This window comes from Hypanus sabinus, chromosome 2 (genome assembly GCF_030144855.1).
Source record: "Hypanus sabinus isolate sHypSab1 chromosome 2, sHypSab1.hap1, whole genome shotgun sequence".
In the NCBI taxonomy this organism is placed as follows: domain Eukaryota; kingdom Metazoa; phylum Chordata; class Chondrichthyes; order Myliobatiformes; family Dasyatidae; genus Hypanus; species Hypanus sabinus.
In genome coordinates, this window is record NC_082707.1 from 182,502,871 (window position 1) to 182,518,279 (window position 15,409).

General features: G+C 46.3%; 1 protein-coding gene across 2 annotated transcripts in view; it reads left to right on the top strand.

Annotated features, from left to right (window-relative positions):
- Positions 1–685: 685 nt before the first annotated feature.
- The window catches only part of LOC132388551 (calmin-like), an 87,219-nt gene continuing 72,495 nt past the window's right edge, over positions 686–15,409 (top strand). The window contains exons 1-2 of one of the 2 annotated variants that reach the window (XM_059960935.1): positions 687–985; positions 9,250–9,401. Coding sequence is in view for 1 of the 2 variants with exons in the window: in XM_059960928.1 (XP_059816911.1) it covers positions 904–985 (82 nt within the window). In the remaining variant the exon portion in view is untranslated. Of the gene's footprint in view, positions 986–9,249; positions 9,402–15,409 lie in introns of both variants that reach the window. The other variant, XM_059960928.1, reaches the window with a different exon arrangement.

Below are 15,409 nucleotides of genomic sequence, written 5' to 3' on the forward strand. Positions count from 1 at the left end.
CTGTTCGAGAGTGTGATTGTACACTGGGTGTCAGTTTGAGAATGTGACTGTATACTGAGTGCCTGTTCGAGGGTGTGATTGTACACTGGGTGTCAGTTTGAGAATGTGACTGTATACTGAGTGCCTGTCTGAGGGTGTGATTGTACACTGGGTGTCAGTTTGAGAATGTGACTGTATACTGAGTGCCTGTCTGAGGGTGTGATTGTACACTGGGTGTCAGTTTGAGAATGTGACTGTATATTGAGTGCCTGTTTGAGGGTGTGATTGTACACTGGGTGTCAGTTTGAGGGTGTGACTGTATACTGAGTGCCTGTTTGAGGGTGTGATTGTACACTGGGTGTCAGTTTGAGAATGTGACTGTATACTGAGTGCCTGTTTGAGGGTGTGATTGTACACTGGGTGTCAGTTTGAGAATGTGACTGTATATTGAGTGCCTGTTTGAGGGTGTGATTGTACACTGGGTGTCAGTTTAAGAATGTGACTGTATATTGAGTGCCTGTTTGAGGGTGTGATTGTACACTGGGTGTCAGTTTGAGAGTGTGACTGTATATTGAGTGCCTGTTTGAGGGTGTGATTGTACACTGGGTGTCAGTTTGAGCGTGACTGTACAGTGGGTGCGTCCATGAGTTGGGAGGTGTGCCTGTAGTCTGTGAGGAGATGTCTCTTTAAAGGTGTTCTTTGCACCGGGAGCCTACGTGAGGGTGTGCCTGGACTCTGAGGAAGTTCCTGCCCCTCCGAGCTCAGGTAGTGCCGAGACGTCGGGAGGAGGCGGCGGCGGCGGCGGCGGTCCCGCCCAGTACGCGGTGCCAGTGAGCGAGGCTCCGTCCCTCCTCCTTCTCGCCGCTCGCCGAGCTGGTCGCCCGGGCGGAGCGGACGCCGAGAGCCGGAGTCCGGGCACACGGGATGGCAGCGACCGACTGGGACTGGTTTCAGCGGGAGGAACTAATCGGACAAATCAGCGACCTGAGGGTACAGAACCTGCAGGGTGAGTCCGCCTGAAGTTTAGCTCCTCCAGCGCCTAGAGTCCCAAGTTGGGACGTTCCCCAGGCCGGGCAGCGGCATCTCCGGGGTGTGAGCAGAGTCCGCGGCTGCGGGGGGGAGAGAGGGAGAGTAGGGTTGATAGAGAGGAGGTGAGTGAAAGAGAGAGAAGGGGGTGAGAGAGGGGTGTGTGTACGAGAGGGATGGGTTGGGAGGGGGTAAGAGGGAGAGGGGTGTGTGAGAGGGATAGAAGGAGTGAGTGAAAGAAGAGGGATGAGAGAGTGGGGGTTAGGGGGTGCGAGGGAGTGGGGGACAGAGAGGGTGTTGGGAAGAAGCAGGGATTGAGGAAAAATATGGGGAGGGAAAGAAGGTGGTGAGAGAGGGCATGAGAGGTGAAGGGTTTTGAGGAGGAGGGGGAGAAAGTGGGGTTAAGAGAAGGGTGGTGAGAGAGAGGGTAAAAGGGAGTTGGGGAGAGGTTAAAAGGTGGGGTGAGGGGGAGAGTGGATTCAAGAGAGATAGGTGGTGAGAGAGGAGGAGTGTGAGTGGGACTGATGAGGGCTGAGAGAGAGGGTGTGAGGGGGGAGTGTGAAGAGGTTGGGAGAGAGGTACAGGTGAGAGGAGCGGAGAGTGCATGACAGGAGGGAGGGAAGGGGTAGGAGAGCGTGAAGAGGGTGGGGGAGTGAGCAGAGCAGGTTTGAGAGGGTGCTGTTAGGTATGGAGGGGTGTGGGGAGAATGGAGGAGATGTGGTGTGAGGGTTGGAGTGAAGGGGTGAATGACCCTGACCCAGACTCTGACAACCTGTTGCCCCTCTTACTCTCACCCGCTCACTGGGGCATTAATTGTGTAAAACTGGTCTCTTCCCTGGCCCGTGGTCTGTTATTTAACACGTCTCGTTGTGCTTCACTCTGAAATCTCCATACATCTCAGGGTCTACCACCCTTTCCTCATTGACTCCTGCCGTCACTCCCTCCACTCGTTCTCCCTCACTCCTGTTAAAGACTGTGCGGTTTTGTGTCCACAAGAGAGAGAGAAATTGACACGGGCTAAGTTGTGTCATGTCAGATCAGCTGGAGGTTATTACCCTGTACAAGTGTGATGGAAAAACTTGTAGTAGCATCACAGACACAGTATCAGATAAGCAGCGTTCTCGAGGAAAAACATCTAGTTGAACAGATTTAGAACAAAAAAAGTGGATGTTAATGTAAACTGATCAGTGTTCATAAGTGTTGCTAGACTACAGTGATGAGGGTTTTGCCAGTTGATGCAGGAGCTGACTGGTTGAACCTAGTGATGTAGAACCTGGCTTCTGTAAATCCTGCCTAATGGAGGCAGTGAGAAGCTGGCGTGGTCTGGATGATAGGGATTTTTGATGATGGCTATTGCTTGCTCGAGGCAGTGCCTCCTGTAGACGCTCCCGATGGTTGGGAGCGATGTGTCTGTGATGTATCGGATAGAGCCTGCTACACTGCAGCTTCTTGTCGTCCTGCGCATTTGAATTGCCGTCGCAGATTGTGATGCTCCGTCCCTAACTACAGAATGAAAGACCCGTGCGTCCCGCCACCTCTTGTGTACCTCTGCTGTCAGATCGCTCCCCCTTTCTCAGTGGTTGTGAGGTACGTCTCTGTGGCTGGTGCTCCTCTAACCAATCCACTTCAACCTGAAACGTTTCTCCCATCACAGCCGCTGCTTGTCCTGCTGAGTTTCTCCTTAGAGTCGTACACTACTACAGCACAGAAACAGGCCCTTTGGCCCTTCTAGTTGCTGATATTCTGCCTAGTTCCATTGACCTGCTCCTGGACCATACCTTTCCATACCGTTCCCATCCATGTACAGTACTGTGCAAAGCTTTTAGGCGTACATGTATAGCTAGGATGCCTAGGACTTTTGCACAGTACTGCGGGAATTGTATCTATTGCACCGTACTACTACCACAAAAAATTGATATTTTCTTATCATTTGTGAGTGATAATACACCTGATTCTGGTATGGGTCTCTATTGTGGACTGAGAGTGGGAAGGGGGCAGGGAGAGGGGAATTGTGGTTGGGAAAGGGGAGGGAGCGGGAAGCACCAGAGAGACATTTTGTAATGATCACTGTTTGGAATCCAATGAGGGTGCCTGGTGTCTCAGGGCTGGGTGTGTCTGCACCCGCGACACTACCCCACCCTTGGCACGCCTCGGTGTCTCACCAGTGCTTCACCCTTGCCATTCTCAACATAGTTTGCTACCGCCAGAGTTATGAACTTGCTCTCCGCTCCACAGAACTGTGCACCCTAGCTATATGTATGTGTGCCCAAGGCTTTTGCGCAGTACTTGTCCGAACTTCTCTTAAGTGTTGAAATCAAACCTGCATCTCCCATTTCTGCTGGCAGCTTGTTCCACACTTGCAACACCCTCTGAGTGAAGAGCTTCCCCCTTAGGTTCACCTTTCACCCTTAAGCTGTGGTATCTAGCTCTGTCCTCAATCTTCAGTGAAAAAAGCCTGTGGATATCCCTCATAACTTTGTATTACTCTATCAAATCTCCCCTCGGGTTTCATTTGTTCTATTTCAGAACGCCAGTAGTCCCGTCCTTGTCTTGCTCATTCTGTTATACATTCAGCTTAAAAACACTGCAACAGAATCAGATTCTGGTTTAGTGTATTGTCTTGCACAGCAGTACGGTATAATGCATAAAAAATTAGTGGAAAAAGTGAACAAAATAGTGAAGTTCCTAAAGCATTGAGCTATCGAAACATCCTAGGCAAGCAGCCTCTGTCTTCAGGAAGCCCCACCACCCGGGTCGTCCACTCCTCTTGCTGCGAGCCTCAGGACTCGCACCACCCGGTTCAGGAACAGTTATTACCCCTCAACCATCATCAGGCTGTTGAACCAAAGGGAACAGAGTGGGAGGGATTAAAGGGGGAGGGGTGGCATTCCTAGTCAGGGAAAATGTCACGGCAGTGCTCCTTCAGGGCAAACTGGAGAAGTTGTGTAGCGAGGAATTATAGATGGAACTGAGAAGTAAGAAAGGTATAACCATGTTAATGGGGCTTTACTACAGACCACGCAACAATCCGAAAGACTTACAGGAACAAATTTGTACAGAGATTTCAGGCTGCTGCAACGCAAGATTGTTAAGGAAGGTGAATTTAACTTTCCACATATTAGCTAGGACTCCCAAACTGCAAAAAGACTTGATGGGTGAGAGATTGTCAGATGTGTTCAGGAAAGTTTCCTTCCATCAGTTCGTAGAAGTCCCAACGAAAGAGCATGCGATGCTGGATATGCTATTGGGGAATGAGACAGGCCAGGTAACAGAAGTTTGCTTAGGGGAACATTTTGCATCAAGTGATCACAATGCCATTAGTTTCAAAGTAAATATGCAGAAAGATAAGTCTGGGATGAGATGAGATTCTAAATTGGAGAAAGGTCAATTTTGATGGTATCAGAAATAATCTGGCCACTGTGGATTGGGACAGGCTGTTTTCTGGCAAAGGTGGACTTGGTAAGTGGGAAGCCTTCAAAAGTGAAATTTTGAGAGTACAGAGCTTGTATGTGCCTGTCAGAATAAAAGGTGAAGAAAACAAGTGAAGGAAGTTTTTAAGTGAGGCCATGGATCAGAGAAAAAAGGTGGTGTGTTGCAGGTATAGGCAGGTAGGAATAAATAAGGTGCTTCTGGAGTACAAGAAATGTGAGAGAACGCTTAAGAAAGAAATCAGAATGGCTAAAAGAGGGCCTGAAGTTGCCCTAACAGACAAGCTGGAGAGAATCCTAAGGAGTTATACAGATATGTTAACAGCAAAAGGATTGCAAGGATTGGTCCTTCAAAGGACCAGAATGGTAAACCATGTGTGGAGGCAAAACAGGTGGGGAAGATATTAAATTATTTTTTTGCTTCTGTATTTACTCTGAAGATGGACACAGAGTCTATAGAAGTGAGGCAAAGTGGCATCAACTTCATGGACCCTTTTCAGGTCACAGAGGAGGAGTTGTCTGCTGTCCGGCGGCAAATCGGGTGGATAAATCTCCAGGGCCTGACAAGGTGTTACCTTGGACCATACAGGAGGCAAGTGCAGAAATTGCCAAGGCCCTAGCTGACATCCTTAGTGACAGGAGAGGTACCAGAAGATTGGAGGATAACCGATGTTGTTCTGCCTCTTGAGTAAGATTCTAAACATTAACCAGGAAATTCTGGGCTGGGGAGTCTGGTGTCAGTTGCAGGAAAGTTATTGCATGGTATTCTAAAGGACTGGATATATAAGTGTGTGGATAGACATGCACAGATTGAAGATAATCAGCATAGCTTCATGAGTGGTAGGTCACGTCCAACCAATAGGAAAGTGGTTGAAGGCAAGGCAGTGGGTGTTGTCTACATGGATTTTAGCAAGGCCTTTGACAAGGATCTGCATGGGAGGCTGGTCAAGAGGGTTCAGTCACTCGACATTGAAGGTGAGGTAGCAAATTGATTTAGACACTAGCTTTGTGGGAGAAGCCAGAGAGTGATAGCGATGGTTGCCTGTCTGACCGGAGACCTGTGGCCAGTGGTGTGCCACAGGGATTGATTTGGGTCTGTTGTTGTTTGTCATCTATATCAATGATCTGGATGATAATCTGGTTAACTGGATCAGCAAATTTGAAGATGACACAAAGATTGTGGGTGTAGTGAATAGTGAGGAAGGCTATCATGGCTTGCAGAGGGATCTGGATCGGCTGGAACATTAGTCTGAAAAATGGCAGATATGGTAGGTCTTACACAGTGAATGGACAGGCACTGAGGAATGCAGTGGAACAAAGGGTTCTGGGAATACAGGTCCATAATTAATTGCAAGTGGCGTCACAAGTAGATAAGATCATAAAGAAAGCTTTTGACACATTGGCCTTCAGAAATCAAAATACTGAGTACAGGAGATGGGATGTTATGTTGAAGTTGTATAAGGTATTGGTGAGGCCTAGTTTCGAGTATTGTGTGCGGTTTTGGTCAGCTACCTACAGGAAAAATGTAAACTAGATTGAAAGAGTAGAGAGGAAATTTACAAGGATGTTGTCAGGTCTGGTGTAGGAACGTAGAAGATTGAGCAAAGGGGAGGTATAGATGGGGTAAATGCAAACAGGCTTTTTCCACTGAGGTTGGGTGGGACTGCAACCAGAGATCATGGGTTAAGGGTGAAAGGTCAAAAGTTTAAGGGGAACATGAGAGGGAGCTACTTAGCTCCAAGGTTGGTACAAGTGTGAAGTGAAATGAGCTGCCAGTACAAGTGGTGCATGTGAGCTCAATTTCAAAGTTTAAGAGAAAGTTTGGATAGGTACATGGATGGTACGGCTATGATCCAAGTGCTGGTTGATGGGAGTAGGTGGTTTAGATAGTTTTGGGATGGACTAGATGGGCTGAAGGGCCTGTTTCTGTGCTGTACTTGTCTATGACTCTCTAACATCACTTAATTTGTCTTGGAAACATTATTGGAATGTTACCCCAGCCTATGGATTCACTTTCAAGGACTCTTCATCTCATGTTATCAGTATTTATTGCTTATTTATTTTTTATTATTATTTATTTTGATAATTTACTTTGAATTTTGTATGCCTGGCTCTTGTAGCTCCCCTCTGGTGGTAGTAATGAGAAGAGGGCATGTCCTGAGTGGTGAGGCACGGCCTTTTGAAGGTGCCCTCGATGGCAGGGAAGTTAGTTCTCATGATGGAGCTGGTGGAGTTGACAACCCTCCTCAGCTTTTTCCAATCCTGTGCAGTGGCCCCTCCATACCAGACAGTGCTGTAACCAGACAGAATGTTCTCCACGGTACATCGATACAAATTTGCTCAAGTCTTTGGTGACATACCAAATCCTAATGAAGTCAGCGGCTGGTGTGCCTTTGTGATTGCTTCAGGGTGGACCTTCAGAGATGCTGACACCTAGGAACTAGAAGCTGCCCCTGGCGTTGCGGATTATTGGTGCCTCTGTGAGCGGGAGAGGGTGGTGAAAGAATGCAAAAGGAAGCAATGGCTGAAAAAACAGGATCGGGTGGAGAACCAGAATCAGATTAACACACACAAAATGCCAGAATAACTCGGGTCATGCAGCATTCCTGAGGAACGGTCTCGGCCTGGAGTGCCAACTGTTTATTTCCCTCCATAGATTCTGCTTGACCTGTTGAGTTAGAGTCATAAAGCACTTCAGTAGAGAAACAGGCCCTTTGGCCCATCTAGTCTGCACCTTACTGTCTAGTCCCATTGATCTGCATCTGGACCATAGCCCTCCATACCCCTCCCATCCATGTACTTAACCCAGCCTCCTAAATGTTGAAATCGATCTCACATCCAGCACTTCCACTGGCAGCTCGTTCCACACTCTCACCACCCTTTGAGTGAAGAAGGTACCCCTCACATCCCCCTTAAATGTTTCTCCTTTCATCTTGTTCTAAGTTTCTGGTGATCTAATTAATGTAAGAGGTTTGCAAGTGGCATTTTGTGTGTTGCTTTGAGATTTCCAGCATCTGCGAATCTTTTGTGAATGTAGTTGATGGAAGGGCAGGATAGGGTTAACTCGCTTAGTTGCCTGCACTGCCCTGTCAGAGTTTTCAGCAATGAACAAAATGAAGGGTTGAGTGAGTTTTTCAAGGGCACATTAGTACAATTAATATAAAAGGAAGTAAAATTTTTAAAAATCAGCAAGATTGCGCTTTGGCTACAAGGCGTATTGATGATGCCACACCAGGAGCTCCATTTGCAGAGTTGGTCTCCTTATTTAAGACTGGGTGTTTATAGTTGGCAGAGGTTCTTCTGAACGGTACGACAGAGTTTACCAAAGTGAGAGGAGAGATAAACAAAGTTTTTTAAAAAAATCTCAACATAGAACAGCACAAGATTGGTCTGCCTTGTCTGAGCTGAACTCAATGCCAAATTCAACTAAATCCCTTCTGCCTGCACATGATTCACTGTATGTCTAGTCAAGAGTCCATTGGTCAGGGTCAACCATGGATGTTGCAGCAAGCCTGGGCAGTACGATATGGAGAGTGAGCTGTTGCCCATGTATCAAGCTCCCCCTCTCCAGACATCTGATGAACCCAAAGGAATGGCAGAGACCAATACAGTTTGGTACCAGCAACATCACAGGAGTTGCCAGTCAGTGCTGTGCTCAACGTAGGACCTTAGGAACTCCAGCTCCGGAATTTTCCCTCTAGGTTTATTCCCAAAACCTTCCCCGTGACTGTGTATAGCCGCAGGACAGCGGAGGTTTGAGATCAGAGTTTTCCTTCTCCCAGATGAGCTGACAACCGCGGCTGATGAGCCTCATCTGCCCGAAGCGACTGGTTTTAAGGTGCCAGTAACACTTTTGCCTCTTCTGTCAGTAGAAATGGTTTCACTGGGCTTAGTGGCTAAGCCGCACATGAAGACCAGGAGCGAGACTTGATTGTCAGAGGCCTTTTGAGGTGCACGCCATTGGGAGCATTTAATAGGTGGTGGGAAATTATCCCCAGTCCCACCCTCGGCTCTGACAACCTTAAGGAACAGTGTGTGTTTGACAGCCTCTTGAATACCACTATCCCATCTGCTTTCACCACCTCCCCTGCCGCTCGTCTGTTTAAAGCACATCTCCTTTAAAAATTCACCCTGTCACGTTAAATGCATGTCGTCTAGTTTTTGACATTTCTGCACTGGGGAAAAGATTCATGTTGTTTACTCTGTCCAGAACATAGAACAGTACAGTCCTTGACCACAATCTTGTGCTGAACTAATTAATCGTGTAATTTTATGCTGACACAATGTCCATGTCCCTCTGTCCCAGGGGTTCCCTACTGTGGACCCCTACCATTAACCGAGGGGTGTGTGGAGCCCAGGTTGGGTCTGTTCTCTGCACGTTCATGTGCCTTTCTAAGAGTCACTTCAACACCTCTATCATATTTACCTCCATCTGACTGCTCATTCCAGGTATTGACCCCAATAAAATATTGACCCCACACATTTAGCTCATGGGCATTGAAACACCCAGTGAAAAGTGTCATTTGTGTTAATAATCAACACACCAAAGTGCAGCCTGCAAGTGTTGCCATCCATTCCAGTGCCAACATATAGCATCGATAACCTTTAAACTTAACCCCACTCACCTTAAATACTTGACCTCTAGTATTACACATTTCAACCCTAACTATGCCTCTCATAATTTTATAGACTTCTGTCAGATGCCCCCTCAGCCTCCGATGCTCCAGAGAAAAGGACCCAAGTTTGTCCATCCTCACACTGGTGCCCTCTAATCCTGGCAGCATCCTGGTGAACCTCTTCTGCACCCTCTCCACAGCCTCCTCCTCCTCCTGTAATGGGATGACCGGAACAGCACGCAATCAGTCTTGAAGGATTTCAACAGAGCGGTTGTGGAAAGAATGATTCCTCGTGTGGGAGGACCGAGGGGTCACTTTAAAAGTTAAAGAGTTGCTCGTTTAAGAGAGAGAGGTGATGATTTGATTTTTCTTGGAAGCTGGCAAACATTTGTGGCTCTTTTCCACAAAGGCCACTGGGAATGTTGAGTTTGGATGGGTTCAGTCCCAAGTTTCTTGATAAACAAGGCTGTGTAAGGTTATGGGAAATGACTAATCCTCAAGTAACCACTCCCACAAACTCTACCTCCGCAGAGGCAAGGTGGAAGTAAAATAACCATGCTCTCAGTAGTGGAGGCACAAGAGACGGCAGGTACTGGAATCTGAAGAAATGAGCAAACTGCTGGGGGAGCTCAGCAGGTTGAGCTGCGTCTGTGCATAGGGAATGGGTGAGAATCTGGTCCAACTGATTCCACAACCTGTGAATTCACTTTCAAGGACTTGACAATGCATGTTCTCAGTATTATTTAGTTGTTAATTTAATTGCATTTTCTTTTGAGTATTTGCATAATCTGTTACCTTTATGCATTGGTTGTTTGTTCATCTTTGGGTGCAGTTTTCCTTGTTTTTTGTATTTCTTTGTATTTTCTGTGAATGCCCGCAAGAAATCAGGGTTGTATATGGTGACATCTGTACTTTGATAATAAATTTACTTTGAACTTTGAATTTTGAAAAGCAATAGAAATTACGTAGGGAGAACAGTGAGAGATGATCGCAAAGAACTCCTGTCAAAGAGAGAAGGGAAACCTCTTCAAATTTGGCATACCTTGAAGAGACTCCCTCTGTGTGTGTGTGTGTGTGTGTGTGTGTGTGTGTGTGTGTGTGTGTGTGTATGTGTGTGTCTCTCTCTCTCTCTCTCTCTCTCTCTCTCTCTCTCTCTGTCCTCTCCGTCTCTTCCTCATACACCTCTAATTGTCCTGCATTCTGAACCGAGTGGGACTGATCTTTGGTCACTACCTCTGTCTCTCTGTCTCATGCATGCACCAAGACACATGTAACTTTCCCTGCTTCTTTCCCATTAGTAAGTTAGCAGAGTTGTGAAAGTTTGACCTGCTGTGATCACTGCGACCAGGGGGTGAGTTACAGGCCTAATGACGGGCTTGGTACATGGAAGAACAGCTACCTAGCAGTAAATTACAGGCCAGAGTGTAGTCAAAGACTTGTCTACAGAAAAACATATCCGACAGTATGTTGGTGTACTTAGGCTGAAATCTAATTAAAGGGTTCATGTGACTTTTGAAGCGCTTCTTGCAAGCGAGGGTTCATGTGGTCAATAGTACAGCCTACGATCAGTGGTGTGAACGCAATGAACTGTGCTGGGCTAACTTTTTGTAACTGATTCAGTGAAATCTGTCAGAGGAGGAGATGGTGAATGGGGAGAGTGTGAGGAACAATTGTCTTGAGATGTGGCAAAGAGGGAGAAGTAAAGAGATAAAACACAGAAACAGACCCTTCAGCCCATCTGATTCATGCTATCTGACTGCTGCACTAATCCTATATTACTCCTATATTTTAATCCTCCCACATTCAAAGTCAAAGTAAATTTGTTACCAAAGTACATGTATATCACCATATATAACCCTGAGATTCATTTTCTTGCAGTTAGAGGAAAAATAAAGAAAAACAGTGGAATTTATGAACAACTCTAAAGGCTGATAAACAACCAATGTGCAAAAAGAAGTCACATTATGAAAATAAAAAAAATAGAAATTAAACTGATGTAATCCCCCTGGGTCACCTCAGGCTCGCTCAGCTCGTTTCGTCTAGGGGGAGCAGCCTTCGGCCCCGCCAAACTGGGTAATCAGCTGGTGTGGATGCTGTGTGATGTCCCCGCCTCACCCAAAAACAGACAGTACACCATAAGCAATTAAATGAGTACAATTTATAAAGGTTACTATAACTAAGTGATTAATAACGATACAGTATATATGAAGAGAAAAAAATAAAGAAAAGGCGCCAAACTTATCAAAGTCCAAACCACTTCGTGCACAACCATTGGAGCTCAATTTCTGAAGTCTTCTGGCCACCATTCGATCCCCTCCGAACTCCTCGACTCGCAGCTCAGGACCCTCCGAGTGGTCAACCAAGCACATCTAGCTTCATCCCCCCCCTCGGAGCACCTCCCGGCCTCGGACCCCCGCTTGGGGTCCGTTCCTCGCCCAGCTTACAGCATTGCGTCCTCTCTCTCGACCCCCTCGCGCCGATCTGCCCAAAAGCCCGTCAACAAAAGCTTACAGACTCAGAAGAAAGAGCATTAATCCCCATTTGGTTTACAAAGGAATACAATTCTCCTTATCAGTAAATTTTAACCCAAACAAGCTTCCAGCACTCTCTTGCAACAAAGGAGCATTCCTGCTTTTAACAAAAACAAAAAAAAAACCTTTTGATTACATACACAGTAACAAAGAGAAAAAGAAGAAACCCCCTTTACACTGAGAATGAGTTGTAAAGTCCTTGGAAATGAGTCTGTAAGCTGTGGGATCAGTTCAGTGTTGAGGTGACCGGACCAACCATGTTGGTTAAGGAACATGATTGTTTTAGGGCAGTAATGGTTGTGAGTGTGGTGGTGTGGTTTCTGTTTGTGTTTGAACAGTTTCTTGTCTTTTGCACTCTGATTGATTCTATTTTGATTATTATTCGGTTATGAATTTATTGAGTATGCCCGCAAGAAAATGAATTTCAGGGTTGTGTGTGGTGACTTTGATAATAAATTTACTTTGAACTTTGATGAGAACTGGTGGTCATGGGTTAAGGGTGAGAGGAGAAATATTTAAGGGGAATCTGAGGGAAAACTTCATTCAAACGGGTGGGAGTGTGCAATGAGCCACTAGCAAAAGTGGCGGATAGGGGGGTTCAGTTGGACCACTTAAGAAAAGTTTGGATAGGTACATGGAGAGGTATGGTCCAGGTGCAGGTAGACAAGATCAGCCCAGCATAGACTAGATGGGCCAAAGGGCCTGGTGATTTGGTGGATGCGTGGTGAGAGTAAACCCATAGGGTGGCACAATGATGTAATGCTCCTACAGTGCCAGTGACCCAGGTTCAATTCTGCTGCTGTCTGTAAAATGTTTGTACATCCTTCCCTTGGCCACGTGTGTTTCCTTTCCCATTCCAAAGACGTACGGGTTAGCAGATTAGTTGGTTACGTGGGTGGGTGCTGGAGGTCCCTGATGATGGATTCTGCTTTCCTGCGACAGCGATTCGTCTCACCTAAACTAGGGAGTGCCGGGAGGGCCCGCTAATTGTGCTGCATCTCTGAATGAATGGGATTGCTCTTCTTGGTGCTGGCGTGCACATGACGGATCAAGTGTCCTCCTCCTCTATTGTAAAAAGAGGGTGTGGAGGAGATCTACCAGAATACTACCTGGATGAGAGACTGTGTGAGCTCGGGCTTCTCTCTGAAGTGGAGGAGGAGGAGAGGTGACAGTGATGATTGTCTATAGATTGGAACTTGCATATTTAATGGAAAAAACTCACGCTTGCTAAGATTCAGTTCATAACCAGAGAGAGGTGACAATGGAAATGTACAAGGTATCGATAGAGTGGACAGCCTGAGACTCCTTCCCAGGGTGGAAATGGCTAGTATGGGGGGTGGGGGCACAATTTTAAGGTCATAAACACAAGAGATTCTGCAGACGCTGGAAATCTAGAGCGACATACACAAAATGCTGGAGGAACTCAGCAAGTCAGGCAACATTGATGGAGGGGAATAAACGGTCAACATTTCAGGCTGAGACCATTCACCTGGACTGGCTAATTTTAAGTTGATTGTTTAGTGGGGATGTCAGAGGTAGGTTTTTTTTTTACAGAGTGGTGGGTGTGTGCAATGCCTGCAGATACATTAGAGGTATTTAGGAGACTCTCCGATAGGCACATGAATGATGGGAAAATGAAGGGCTATTTGTGAGGGAAGCGTTAGGTTGACTTTGAGTAGGTTAAAGGATCAGCACAACGTGGGCCAAAGGGCCTGCCACTGAGCTGTAGTGTTCTGTATAATAAGCACATAAACAATGGGAGGTTCCTCCTCCGTGCAGCTCTTGAGCAAGTTTTTTCCATCTGTTTTGGAAAGCTAATTAGCTTGTTTTGACTGAAGCTCTGCTCTTGCTTTAAATTTGAATCTGGGTGCCTCACCTGCAGGTTAGATGGGTTGGGGGAGGGGGAGAGCTATTTAGACAGAGTAGCAGGCACTCAGAGTGACAGGGAGGCAGTCGGAGTGGACTGAGGTGTGAGCAGAGGAAATGAGAATCCAGCTTGGTATCACTGATACCTGCTGTGAGATGTGTTGCTTTGCAGCGGCCGTGCAGTGCAACACACAAAAGACAAACTAATTACCATAAGAAACATTTAAATAAAATAAAATTAATAAGTATTGCAAATAGAGAGCAAAGATAATGAGGTAGTGTCCATGGACTGGTTCATTGTCTGTTCGCACATCTGATAGTGCAGATGAAGATGCTGTTCCTGAAACATTGAGTATGTTGCTTCAGGGTCCTGAACTCTTCCCTGATGGTAGCAACAAGAGGGCACGCCCTGAGTGAGCGTTGGGTGTCCTTAATGGTGGACGCTGCCTTTATGAGGCGTTGCCTTTTGAAGATGTCCTCGATGCTGGGGGGGGTGGGGGGAGCTGGTCCCCCTGATGGAAACGACTGATTCTACAATCCACTGCAGCCCCTCCGTACCAGAAATTCGCTGGAGTCCCCTCAAACTCAAAATGAAACAGCCACTAACGTGCTTTATTTGTAAGTTCATTAATTATGTTGGACCAAGGATAGATCTTCAGAGATGTTGATACCAGATATTGAGGCGTGTTCACCCTTTCTACTGCTGTTCCCTTGATGAGGACTGGTATGTGTTCCCTCGACTTTCCCTTCCTGAAGTCCACACTCAAATCCTTGGTCTTATTGACGTCGAGTGCAAGGTTGTTGTTGCAACACCACTCCACCATCTTATCTCACTCACTCCTGTATCAGGATTTCACAGCAGTGACAAAGTGGCTAGTTCTAACTGCTGATTACAGCAGGTTTTGCAACTGAATATCACCCCTATCTCAGCATCTTCCAAAGCTTGGAATTGGAATCGGAATTGGAACACAGAGCATAAAACATAGAAAGTAACAGTACAGGGCTTGAGGACCTGTAATTGGAAGGGTTGAATAGGTTATTCTCTAAAGCGTAGAAGAATGAGGGGAGATTTGATAGGCATAATACAAAATAATGAGGGGTATTCCTCCTCCTCTCGGTTCTAAAGGGATGTCCTTCTATTCTGAGGCTGTGCCCTCTGGTTCTAGACTCCCTCACTATAGGAAACCTCTTCTTCACATCCACTCTATCTAGGCCTTTCAATATTCGATAGGTTTCTGTCAGTACCTCCAGTTGAACTCTTGTCTGTTGTGTTTCCCCTAGCTGTCAGTCTGTGGTTTTGTATTGCCACGTGCTCCTGTCCCTGCTCCTGCTCTACTCTGGCCCCTGTATCACTGAGTATGCCGTCTCTCACCTGTTTCTCATTATTACCTGTATTGCTGTCACATTGTGCTCCACCTATCACCTGTCTCTCTGTTTATTGGTCAGTGTATTTCAGTCCTGTGTTTTCACCTGTTTGTTGCCAGACTGTTCCAGCGAATTTTCCTGAGCCTTTCCAACATTTGTATCTGTACTCTGTCTGTCTGAATATTGACTCTGCCTGTTCCCCGATTCTGGTTTTCAGATTTCCCTGGATGTTTTGATCTCTACCTGAACTTTGACACTGACTTTGTTTGTACCTTGGAAATTGTAACTCAATTAATATCACTGTGTGCATGGTACTGAGTGTGATTGGATCTCTGCTCCCTCGTCCTGACAGTTTCAATAAGATCCACCCTCATTTTTTTAAACTCCAGTGAATATAGGCCCAGAGCCATCAAACACACCTGATTCCTGGAATCATTCTTGTGAACAGCCCTCTCTAATGCCAGCGTATCTTTTCTCAAATAAGGGGCCCAAAACTGCTCGAATACTTCAAGTACTGTCTGACCAATCCCTTATAAAGCTTCATTACATCTTTTCTCTTGTATTCTACTCCTCTCAAAATGAATGTTGACATTGCATT